The following is a 12,311-nucleotide window of genomic DNA, read 5'->3' as shown; positions in this document are numbered from 1 at the left end:
ACATTCTTGCAGCTGTAACTGCATATATAAATACATCACTATACTGTTTAGGTAGTTCTGATCCTGTAATTCCCAAGAGAAAAGCTTTTGGTTTTCTTACAAATGTTATCTTAAACATCTTTTCAATTCATTATATATCATTTCCCAGTAAGCTTTGACCTTATTACAAGACCACCACATGTGGAAAAAACGAACCTTCTTTCTCTTTACACTTCCAACACTTACTCACTTTTGATTCATACGTTTTTGCCAGTCTAGTAGGTGTTAAATACCATCTACCGGTATATAACATTTTTCATATAATTTTCTCTTATACCATAGCAAGTTGTAAATTTTATATCCGTATTCCACAATCGTTCTCATGCTTCCATTTCTGTGTTGTGACCAATATCTATTGTCCAAAGTATCGTTGAAGATTTCACTTGTTCATCCTTTGTTTCCCGTTCCAATAACATCTTATGCATTTTAGTCATCACTTTATTGTTACAGTCTAACAGATCTTTGCTTCTCCCTTCTTCCACAGAACAGCCAGAGTCTCAGCTGGGGAGCCAAGCCGGACCCCTCCCTCCCCTCGGAGCTGGAGGAAGTCTTTTAATACGAGGAGGTCCTCCAGCAGGATGCCATTCATGGTGAGGAGGGTCTTTCTCTGGCTCGTACCTCAGGTCTCCCTCATAAATATTAGGCAAGGGAGTCCAGGGGGATCTTCACTTTTGTAAAGCATGGGGAGGGAGAGTGCCTGGGAGATCGGCTGGGAAGTGGGTCCTTCTCCCTCCCAAGGGTAACCCGCCCCAGGCAGTGGCGTAGCGTGGGGGGTGCAGGGGGGGGGCAGCCGCACCGGGCGCAAAATCTGGGGGTCAGGGTTAGGGGGCGCAAATCCATGGGTTAGGGGGCGCAAATCCACGGGTTAGGGGGCGCAAATTACTTGCCTTGCCCCGGGTGCTGACAACCTACGCTACGCCACTGGCCCCAGGCACCAGCAGGGGTTGCTATGCCAGTGCTCCTCCGCTGGGTGATGGGGACGGACACACGCCCTTGCGATGGCTGCCCTCCTTTTCAGAGGTCCCTAACCCCTCCCCTCTGGGTCCCCTTTTTACAGGAGATAGACGAGGAATGATGGGAGAGATACACCTCAGAGGCCTCCCAAACCATCTCCTTCTCCATTTGTTGAGATCAGCAACTGATGAATATTCTTCCGAGTCTGACGTGGCTCTTCGGCGAAGCTCAAGTGCTCTGGTCTGAAGATGTGGCATTCAGAAGTTGACTATGACAATTTGTTTCCAGCACCTTTAATCCCCGTTTGCCTGGAGTTCAAGTAGGCATCTAAATATGCAACCAGCAGCGGAATATGAGCAGAGCATCAGCCCACTGGTTCTGGCTGCTGGGAATAGAGATGACTTTGAAATCAAAGAACTGGGACCATCGGATCTGGCGCTGATTCAGCTTCTTGGCTGACTGGAGATGTTCTAGGTTCCAACGGTCTGTCCGAACTTCAACTGGATAACTGGCCCCCTCTAACAAATGATGCCACATCTCAAAGGCCACTTCAACAGCCAATAGTTCCTTGTCTCAAATGCCATAATTCCGCTCTGCCGGTTGAAGTTTTTGGGAGTAGTACCCACAGGGGTAGAACGTTGAAGGCTGTGGGTCGGCCTGCAGTAGCAGCACCCCTACCGCAGCATCCAATGCATCACTTTCCACCACAAACAGCAGTGCCAGGTCTGGTTGCTGAAGGATGGGCTGAGAAGCAAACACAGCCTTCAAGGCGTCTAATGCCTTCTGAGCTGCACCGTCCCAGACAAACACAGCCTTTTTCCAAAGGAGGGTGGTAGAGGTACTGAGCGAAGTGCTGAGGGTGGTAGAGGTACCTGAGCGAAGTGCAGGGTGAACGAAGAATAGTAGTTCGCATATCCCAGCAGGTGCTGCACCTTCTTGGGGTTATGGGGAGGCTGCCAGGACAAAATAGTCTCCACCTTGCCACCCTCCATCATGCCATCGGCCGAAATGCGATTGCCCAGGAAGTCGGCGGTGGGCTTGTCAAGCTCGCACTCAGGGAGCTTGGTGAACAAGCAGTGCTCTTGTAATCTCTGCAGCATGGTGCGTACATGCTGCTCGCAGTCAGTGGCCGAAGAGGTTTTGCAGGTCTGCTGTGCACTCTGTGTGGGCTAGTTCATTTAGAACCGGGTCTGAAAGCCCTTCTTGAAACTGGTCCACTAGAGCTGCCTGATTCCAGGCCAATTCCTGTGCCAGCAGCTGAAATTCACTGGCATACTTCCCCAACAAGTGACTCCCCTGTTTCAGCTCCCTGATCAGGCGGTTGGCATTCTGGGTCCTCACGGGCTCCATGTACATGACTTGGAGCTGTTGGCTGAAGATGTCAAAATCGGCTAGCAGTGGACTCTCTTGTTACAGCAAGACCCCATCTTTGACGGTCATGTGGCTGCCATACGTCCCCGGCCTCCACAGTAGAGACACAAGTCCTATATGTTCGCATAGTCTTATATTTATGGGTAGATAACCTTCTTTAGGTATTTTGTTATAAAAACATTTTATTTGAACATTTATAGTGTTTTTATTCATAAAAGAGAGTTTATAGGCCTTAATAACATTATTATATGGGGGTGGGTTATTGGTTTATTTTTTGTTCTTGCTGTTCTCATGTATTTTGTGCTTTTATGTTGCATTTTTATGTGGTCAACGCCCTGTGATCTGTGGATTAAGGGCAGTATATACCTTTAATAAATACATTTCATAATAACAACTTCCACAAGGTGTGCGTCTCTGCTTTGCCCCCTGCTGTTTGATGGCTGAGGTGTGGACAAGTGTTTTGCAGAGCCTGGCCTGCTACTTACACTGTTTTTCCTAGAGAAGATGCTGTTTCCTAAGGGAGTTTAAAATGCAAAGGGCAACTGCCATTTTTCTGTAGCACTTTCTTTCGGGGTATGGGGCTGCTTGTGTGCTTCTGTATACTTGTAAGCATGCACTTCTCCCCCTACATTATATTCATAACACAGCCCTCCACAAAGGGTTAATGCATGCCTGTCTTTAATCCTTCTATGGCTTGGATTGCTGTAAACAGCTTCCAAGAATGAATGTGTGTGAGAGAGACAAAGCAGCGCAGAAATAATTTCATGAATGAATGGAGTGGCTCTCTCTTTTTCTCTCCCTTTCACCCCAGAGTGTGCCTGGAAGACCCTGAGGCCAGGCAGCTCCTTCCGACTCCCTCCCCTTCCCAGGTCCCCCCGCCATGAGAGAAGGGGGCAGCTTCCCCCAGGAACACCCCCCCCACACAGAAGAAGCAGCACTCGTGTCACCCCAGATAGAAAGAGCAGCCTCCAAACCCTCCTCACACCAAGAGAAGGAGCAGCCTGCTTCCCAATTCCTCCAACCCAAGATAGGGGGCAGCCCTCACCCTCCCAAACCCGCCTTGTCCCAAGAGTGGCACAACAGCAGCCTAGCAGGTCTGTGAGCACTTAGAAAATGATGCTGTGATTCCTAAGACCCAGAATGGGTTTCTCAAAGACAAGTCATGCCAGACAAATCTCATTTCTTTTGTTGTACAAGCTTGGTGGATCAGGGGGATGTTGTGGACATAGTATATCTTGATTTCAGGGCCTTGAGCATGGAGTATTCCTTCACATTAAGTTCAGACAGATGAAGTTTTCCTCACCATTTATATACATGATGGAAAAAGCTTCATTAGTTCCAATTTTTCATACACCAAAAGCAGGGCTTCTAGAAAAAAGAGACCGCCCGCCCCCGCCCCCAACTCACATTCTCTTGTTGACACAAAAGAATTGCAATCTCTCCAGGACATTTAATCCATTTTACTTTTGGAAGCACAACATTTTTAAAATAAAAATGTGCTTGGACTCCTCACATCGCCTTCTCTACAAAAAGCAGCCACAGGAGCCCCAACCCAAATCAGGTCTGAGGTGCAGCAGGAGATGGGCTGAACTCTTTCTGCTCTGTGCTGTTCTCCCAATTTAGATCATAGCTGCCTTTTGGTAAATGGAAATATGTGGCCAGTTTGTGTTTCTGAGTCATGTGCTTAAAGTCACATCTCATTTGACACATGTGCATCCTCAAACAGATGTATCATGCTGAAGACCATAATTATAACCTTTTAACAGGTTATAACCAGTCTCGGGAAGAAGGCTTTCCTGACCATGGCTGACAAGTCCCCCTGCAACGCAGGAAACTTTTTGCCTCTCTGAAATGTAGCCTAGTGTACAAAGGTAAGAGACACACACATTGCTCTACCCACTTCTGCCTCTGGCCCCATGCACCACTGGGATGTGGCCCCTGAAAGGTTCCCCTTGCAGCCCTCAAGATGAACAAGGTTCTCTACCCCTAAATTCTACATGATCCCACAACATCCATAATTGGGGACATTTTGAGGGGAGGGGAGTCATGTTGGTGGGAATATGCAAAAGGTTTTGGAAATGAATTCAAGTTAGCAAAGCTTGCCCAAGAGCTTTTCTTTCCCTGTCTGAATTTCCCTCAGTTCTAGTTGGAATTCTCTTATCCAACTGATGGACTGATTCTGCCACCTGCCTGTCAGCAGGCCCTGCTTGCTGTGCAGGAGAGGCCCAGACAGAGCCTGGATGCTCTTGCAAAAATGGCCTCATTCAGATTTGCAATGGTGAGCATTCAAAATAAACCACCCCGTGCAAATTTACTGTTGAATGTCAAGTCCTCCAACAGGCAAGAATACATTAGCCCCACCCTAAAAGTATCAAACATCCAATTATGAAAAAATTGTAATGAACAGTGCCCCATAATCTTTTTACCTGCTCAAACTGAAATCTCGCACTCCTTAGTTAAGAAAATGGCATGCAGTGGCACCACGGAGGGGGGTAGTGGGAGGGAGGGGAATGGATGGAGTACGCATGCGCATGCCTAAACGGTCTCGGCCCAATATACCTGAAGGAGCGTCTCCACCCCCATCGTTCTGCCCGGACACTGAGGTCCAGCGCCAAGGGCCTTCTGTCGGTTCCCTCACTGTGAGAAGCTAAGCTACAGGGAACCAGGCAGAGGGTCTTCTTGGTAGTGGCGCCCGCCCTGTGGAACACCCACCCACCAGATGTCAAAGAGATAAACAACTACCTGACATTTAGAAGACATCTGAAGGCAGCCTTGTTCAGGGAAGTTTTTAATGTTTGATGTATTACAGTATTTTAATATTTTTTTGGAAGCCTCCTACAGTGGCTGGGGAAGCCCAGCCAGATGGGCGGGGTATAAATAATAAATTATTATTATACTATTATCTGCGTCTGCAATAGAAGTTCGCAGCTAAGTCGCAAGAGACCAGGGCCCTGCGGGATCTGACATCTTTCCGCAGGGCCTGCAAGATGGGAGCTGTTCTGCCAGGTCTTTGGTCTGGCCTAGTCTGAACCCCTCCTTTCTTTCTATGGGACCCTGTATGTAAGTGGCCTCCTTGACTCTTTCTATCAGCCCATATGGGACCAGCACGGGTAGCCGGGCCTGGTGAACATTTAATATTACTTACCCCTACGGTTGTGATTCGTGGACTCCCGCTTAATTTTACAGTGGTGCCTCGCAAGACGAAAATAATCCGTTCCGCGAGTCTCTTTGTCTAGCGGTTTTTTCGTCTTGCGAAGCAACCCTATTAGCGGCTTAGCGGATTAGCGCTATTAGCGGTTTAGCGGATTAGCAGCTATTAAAGGCTTAGCGGCTTAGCGGCTAAAAGGCTATTAGCGGCTTTGCGGCTTAGAAAAAGGGGGGAAAGCGGGGGGAAATTGGAACACTCGCAAGACGTTTTCGTCTTGCGAAGCAAGCCCATAGGGAAATTCGTCTTGCGAAGCAGCTCAAAAACGGAAAACCCTTTCGTCTAGCGGTTTTTCCGTCTTGCGAGGCATTCGTCTTGCAGGCACCACTGTATTCTGATTTTAAATGTGATTTTGAATTGTATCTTAACCAATTGTTTGATTTTGTGCTTTTAATGTATCATATATTTGGTGTTAGATGCCTGAGCCCACAGTATTGGCCAGGGAGGGTGGGATTTGAATAAAAATTATTATTATTAAGACTGCACCTGTTGTTGAAATTTTGCACCCCTAACAATTCTGCGCCTGGGGCAACAGATGCCCCTGGTGGTATGTGGATCGTGGATACAATGGTGCCTCGCAAGACGAAAAGAATCCGTTCTGTGATTCTCTTCGTCTAGCGGTTTTTTCGTCTTGCGAAGCAAGCCCATTGACGGATTAGCGGATTAGCGCTATTAGCGGCTTTTAGGCTGATCGGATCAGCTGATAAGCGGCTTAGCGGCTTAGAAAAAGGGGGGGAGGAAAAAAAACCTGCAGGAACTCGCAAGACATTTTCGTCTTGCGAAGTAAGCCCATAGGAGATTCGTTTTGCGAAGCACCTCCAAAACGGAAAACTCTTTCGTCTAGCGAGTTTTCCGTCTTGCGAGGCATTCGTCTTGCGGGGCACCACTGTACCTGCCTCTGATGGTAAGGATCAGACCTGCCTTCAGATCATGCACTCCTTCAGGCCAAGAAGATAGGCAAGAACCCCACAGAAATATTTGGACAGGAAAATACAGTGGTACCTCGAGTTACGTACTTAATTCGTTCCAGAAGTCCGTTCTTAACCTGAAACCGTTCTTAACCTGAGGTCCCACTTTAGCTAGCTGCTGCCGTGGCGCCACCACACGATTTCTGTTCTCATCCTGAGGTAAAGTTCTTAACCCGAAGTACTACTTCCGGGTTAGCGGAGTCTGTAACCTGAAGCGTTTGCAACCTGAGGTGTTTGTAACCCGGGGTACCACTCTTCCGTTAAGAGTTTGGGTGTAATCCTTGACGCCTCCCTTTCCATGGAGGCGCAGGTTACAGCAACAGCCAAGGCGACATTTTTCCACCTTCGCTGCATCAAGCAGTTGGTCCCTTACCTTTCCCGCCCCGACCTGGCCCCAGTGATCCATGCGACGGTCGCCTCCAGGCTTGACTACTGTAATCCGCTCTACGCGGGGCTGCCCTTGAAGCTGTCCCAGAAACTCCAGCAGGTGCAGAATGCTGCAGCGAGGCTCCTGACGGGGTCTCTGTCATGGGAGCATATTCACCCAGTGCTTTTCCAGCTGCACTGGCTCCTGGTGGAGTACAGGGTCAGATTTAAGGTGCTGCCTTTGACCTTTAAAGCCCTTCATGGCCTAGGACCCTCGTACCTACGGGACCGCCTTTCCCGGTATGCCCCACGGAGAGCCTCAAGGTCCATAAATAGCAACACCCTAGAGGTCCCGGGCCCTAAGGAAGTTAGATTAGCCTCAACCAGAGCCAGGGCCTTCTCAGTGGTGGCTCTGGCCTGGTGGAACGCTCTGCCTCATGAGACCAGGGCCCTGCAGGATCTGATTTCTTTCCACAGGGCCTGTAAGACAGAGTTGTTCTGCCTGGCCTTTGGCTTGGAGTCAATTTGATTCCCTCCCCCTCTTTCTTTTTTTCCCCCCTTTCTCCTCCTGTGATGAGGCTGCATTTTAATATTTTAATGTTGTATTTTAATCTTGTTTTTAAGTTGTATTCATTCAACTTGTTTTTATTATTGCTTGTTAGCCGCCCTGAGCCCGGCCTTGGCTGGGGAGGGCGGGGTATAAATAAAAATTATTATTATTATTATTATTATTATTATTATTATTATTATTATTATTATATCTCACACCTCTACCATGCACAAAGGAAACATTCGCCGAAAAGAACCAAATGTTTATTAGATCTCCAAAGGCACTAAGGACTCCAAATCCTAACATTTTAAATAGCTAATTAATTTAAAAAGTTCGAATGTACTTTTCTTTATTAAAAAAAACAACACAGCACGTTTCTAAGCCCTTTTGAGTGAGAGAGAGAGAAAATCCCCAGAAAATATTAGACTTAGAAAGCAAGAAGTGTGAGAATGAGACATCTAGCGGTCCACAGTTCAACTCTCCCTCCCTGCCTCAGCCCTTATCCCAAACTTTCTAATACCTACTCTACTTCTGAAGTGTTCAGTGTCTGCCAGCTGTACTCCCCAACTTCTTTGGTCAGCGGTAAGCAACACGGTGCTTTCTAGGTGTTGCCGTGCTACAACTCCCATCAATCTTGAGCGCAATGGCTGAGGCCAATGGGAACTGTAGTTCCAAACACTTGGAAAGCACCATGGCGGCTACCCTGGCTTTGGGGGTTGGGATAAAAAGGTAGAATGCAACCCTGCCCTTCCCATTATACCAGATCTCTGCAGATATGCAAATAACATGCTAAATAATGTAGACTATGTTGGGTGGAAATCTAATCAGAAATGCAATAAAGCCAAGTTTACTCTTTGGTTCAGCTTATGGGGTAGCGGGAGCCACCTGACCAGCAGATTCCCCCTCGCTAGTACCATAACTAGCCATCCATTTTCAGTCCAGTATTTTTATATATTAAAAAACACCAAAGAGACAGAACTGAATGCTCTCTCGGGAAAAAAAGAAAGAAATTTAACTCCAGTGAACCAGGTGGTTAACTGGGAGGAAAGCAAGCACAAGGCAAAATAAGGCTACCCTGCTGCATACAAAACACCATACCCTGTTGTGTTGCAATGCTCAAACCAAAAGCAGAATCTTAAAACATGGCTCCAAAGTCTTCCATTGTCAACAGTGAATGGAAATTCTCTCTCTCTCAACAGAGGAAGAAGAAGCAGCCCAATTGCTGGGCCAAAGCAGTTGCTCTGCCATATAGTTTTCCCTTTGTTTGCATCTAATATTAAGAGATCCCTGCAAATTCCACTTACCCCCACAGTTGTGGATTTGCTCCCAGACATGGCAAACAGCAGCTGGAGGTTGCAGTGGGCTCTAAAATCATGAGCACCTTCAGGAACCTCACAATATGCTGTTTTGCCCCAGGCACAGGAAACATTACCGGAACAGAAAGGCGCTCAATTCTGAAACATTCCCGTTCCACAGAATAAAGGCTTTGGGTTTGAGGTGTAAAGGGGAGAAGATTTCTGAAATGCTATGCGGACTTGGCTGAGAGTAAGCCCCATTCAGCAAGTGGGGCCGTCATTTGAGTGAAGGCACTGCCAGCGCCACATTCCTGTTTCAGCTCAGGAAAAAGGCTACCCATTTCACCTGTGATTGTTTTCCAGCTGTGGAAGGAAGGCTGAGAGGGAGAAGAGACCGACATCTGAAGGCGAGCTTCACAAAGATAATACTAGAAACTCGAGGCCATCATTCAGCTAATATTGGAAAATTCAGGACAGGCAAAAGGAGGGACTTTGACACAGCACACTATGGAGTTCGTTCCCACGAGACGGAGGGACGGCCACCAACTTGAAAGGCTTTAAGAGACAATTGGATAAATTCATGGAGAAGCCTCTCAAGGGCTACTGGTTGTGATAGCTATGCTTCTACCTGCAGTGCCACAAGGACTTAGCCTCTGAGAAACAACTCCTGAGACTCACATGTGGGGAGAGTTCTGTGGTTGCTCTGCTCCCCACAGGCCTTTGGTTGGCCCTGAGGTGGACCTATGGCTTCATCCAGTAGGACCTAGTGCTGAATCTTATCCCCTTCTTCCAAGAGACCTGAAAGAGCAATTCACCTCACATGGTTTTTCTTTTCAAAAAAGATAATGCCTTCTTGTGCATCTCTTAGTTATGCTCAGTTAGGAAAGAAGGAGGCTCTCCCACATTGAGTCAATTACTGATCCACCTGGCCAGCACTGCTGAGTCCAAATGGGATCCAAATCTCTAGGATCTACCGCAGAGATCTTCCCTAGCAGTGCTTCCTGACAACACTCTTCTAGGTGGAGCCATCAAGGATTGTGACTGACTTTCTGTTTGCCAAGCATGTGTACATTACACCGCTGAGTGAAGGGCCCTTCCTGCTTCTTGGCAGCTATTGCCGTTAGGTTAAAAAGCAGAGTTAGGGAACGTCAGGTTTGGGTGCTGAATGTGGCCCTGCGGTCATTTTTATTTGGCCCCCAGGACTCTCCACATTACACCCCTAGGGTCCCTGCTTCGCATCTAACTGGTGTGTTTTCGCCTGGCTGAAATGTCCCCTGGAACTCTGACTGTGCCTCTTCCTTCTCTCGATGAACGCCAGAGAGGTGCACGTGAAGCTAGCCTACAAAGTTAAATTTTACATTCATTGCCCTTCCCACTTTTGCTCCCAGCCTTATCCAGCAGGGCCATGTGGGCCCTGAAAGAATGGCATGCCCCTCAGGTTGAAAGGGGCTCCCTGCCCCTGTTATAAAGTCAATGGTCATTTCCCAGCCTCCAGCAAACATAAGAGAGAACACAACACAACTCCAGTCGTGCTGATCTAAAATTGGACAGGTGGCATGCCTACAAGCAAATCCAACTGAAAACTGACCCTCAAAACAGCTTTGAGTGCCATGATCTCCTCTGTTTGAGTGGCAAGTTGATCTGTAAGTTCTCCCCTTTTCTTTACAGTACATGTGGTTTGTCCAAATTACTCTCATTCAAGCAGGAAGTCATTCCTTTTCCCTTTGTATCAGTTGACAGGATCATTGGTGGTTGAACTCTTGGAGCGTCCCAGTAAGACTATGGAATGGGAACTCGGAGCATCCCAGTCCTGGGAGGTTGGCGGTGGATGTCATCAGTAAGCGACGATCTGCTTCTAATGGGAAGAAGAGAGTCTCACGGGGACAGAGAGAGTTCAGGGTTGTATCTTTGTGGAGAAGGGGAGGGAGGCAATTGGTGATGGCCAAAATCAGCAAACTGCAGCAGGCGCCAGGTGAAAGGTCCCTGTGCATGATGCGTCTGTCACATTTTCGGCAGTCCATTGATGGAGGAGCAGGATCACAGCTTGCTATGTGACCCTTGTGGTAGCACAACTGCATTTCCCTTCCAATTCTGGTCAGTCAATTTCTTCTCCAATGTCTGGAAAGAAAAGGGAGGGAGGAAATGAAACCATGCGGAAAATGGGTAAGTGACCAAACTGAAAAAAGAGGGGAGATGTATGCATTTTCTCCTGCAGGCCTATTACAAGGTGAAGCAGTTATGGGGCCATTTTCAGAAGCCCATCGCTGATACATCATGTAGTTGATATGGGAGATGAGAGAGAGATCAGGGGAGGAATGAGGGAAGGGGGAGGGTTCTACCCAACTTTACTGCTGTATTTGCAGGTTTCAGACAGCGCCCCCCCTCCCAATATCACACACAAAGTCGGTTCTGCAACAGGGCTCCATCGTGTGGGCACTTCCTTTCTTTTGACCCAAAATACGTTCTCGCTCTGAGTTGGCTTTGCAATGACAACTGAAGCCAATTCAGACAGAGGGCAATGCCTCCTGCCCTCACTCTGGCATCAAGTGGGGCAGAGAGGGCAATCATCACCACCATCAAGAGGAGGCAAAGAAAGAGGTCAAAGATCTGGGGGTTATTAGCTCTGCCAAGGTGCGCGTATCGTGCTTGACCTGTGGAAGTGACAATCTGCACATTGACTGCAACGTGCTGCTTTTCACTTCAAAGCAGCTCAACACACGGGTAGCAACCACTGAGGGGAAACTTTCCTTTACCTTCTTTGTTTTCCGTGTTCTTCAGAGGCTGCAAAGCTGTCGGGGGAAAGAGAAAGAGAGAGCACAGCACATGAGATTATTAGGCCCTAGGGTGTAACGCTGAGCAAATGTACTGAACAGACTAGCATGAATCGTGGAGAATATGACTTTCTGTCTACAACTCTTGCGGAGCCCAAACGTGTGTGTCTTACCCCACTCCGGAGAGACAGCAGACTCCCTCCCTCCCCAGACCCAACTCAGAAAGGCTGCTTTAGAGCTGGAAACGGTTCAGAAAAGTGCAGGATAGAGGGGCACAAAACTATCTGTGGGGTGGAGAAAGTGGAAGGGGGCCTCCTGACACCACGCAGGCCAGGGCAGCCTTCCGCTAGGCTGCACCGGTTTGGTCTCCATGGCGTTGGAAGACGCAGATAATAATATAATAATAATTTATTATTTATACCCTGCCCATCTGGCTGGGCTTCCCCAGCCACTCTGGGAGGCTTCCAAAAAAATATTAAAATACTTTAATACATCAATCATTAAAAGCTTCCCTAAACAGGGCTGCCTTCAGATGTCTTCTAAAAGTCTGGTAGTTGTTGTTCTCTTTGATATCTGGTGGGAGGGCGTTCCACAGGGAGGGCGCCACTACCGAGAAGGCCCTCTGCCTGGTTCCCTGTAGCTTGGCTTCTCGCAGTGAGGGAACCGCCAGAAGGCCCTCGGAGCTGGACCTCAGTGTCCGGGTAGAACGATGGGGGTGGAGACGCTCCTTCAGATATACTGGACCGAGGCCATTTAGGGTTTTAAAGGGCAGCACCAACACTTTGAATTGTG

General features: G+C 48.0%; 1 protein-coding gene and 1 long non-coding RNA gene across 4 annotated transcripts in view; one reads left to right on the top strand and one right to left on the bottom strand.

The window, feature by feature from the left end:
• Positions 1-1,860: 1,860 nt before the first annotated feature.
• On the top strand, positions 1,861-2,758 carry LOC308572847. Its single transcript, XR_014001893.1, has 2 exons — positions 1,861-2,130; positions 2,191-2,758. It is a non-coding gene; the product is annotated as an uncharacterized lncRNA (long non-coding RNA).
• Positions 2,759-7,694: 4,936 nt separating this feature from the next.
• The window catches only part of CD276 (CD276 molecule), a 61,148-nt gene continuing 56,531 nt past the window's right edge, over positions 7,695-12,311 (bottom strand). For all 3 annotated transcript variants that reach the window (XM_081169257.1, XM_081169258.1, XM_081169256.1), the window contains exons 7-8: positions 11,502-11,537; positions 7,695-10,866 (exon numbers count right to left, since the gene is read on the bottom strand). In XM_081169257.1, the coding sequence (XP_081025383.1) occupies positions 10,844-10,866; positions 11,502-11,537 (59 nt within the window). In that variant the 3' untranslated portion in view covers positions 7,695-10,843. The remainder of the gene's footprint in view (positions 10,867-11,501; positions 11,538-12,311) is intronic.

Source organism: Podarcis bocagei (assembly GCF_964188305.1).
Source record: "Podarcis bocagei genome assembly, chromosome: 14".
Taxonomy (NCBI): domain Eukaryota; kingdom Metazoa; phylum Chordata; class Lepidosauria; order Squamata; family Lacertidae; genus Podarcis; species Podarcis bocagei.
This window is presented reverse-complemented; position numbering and strand designations above follow the sequence as displayed.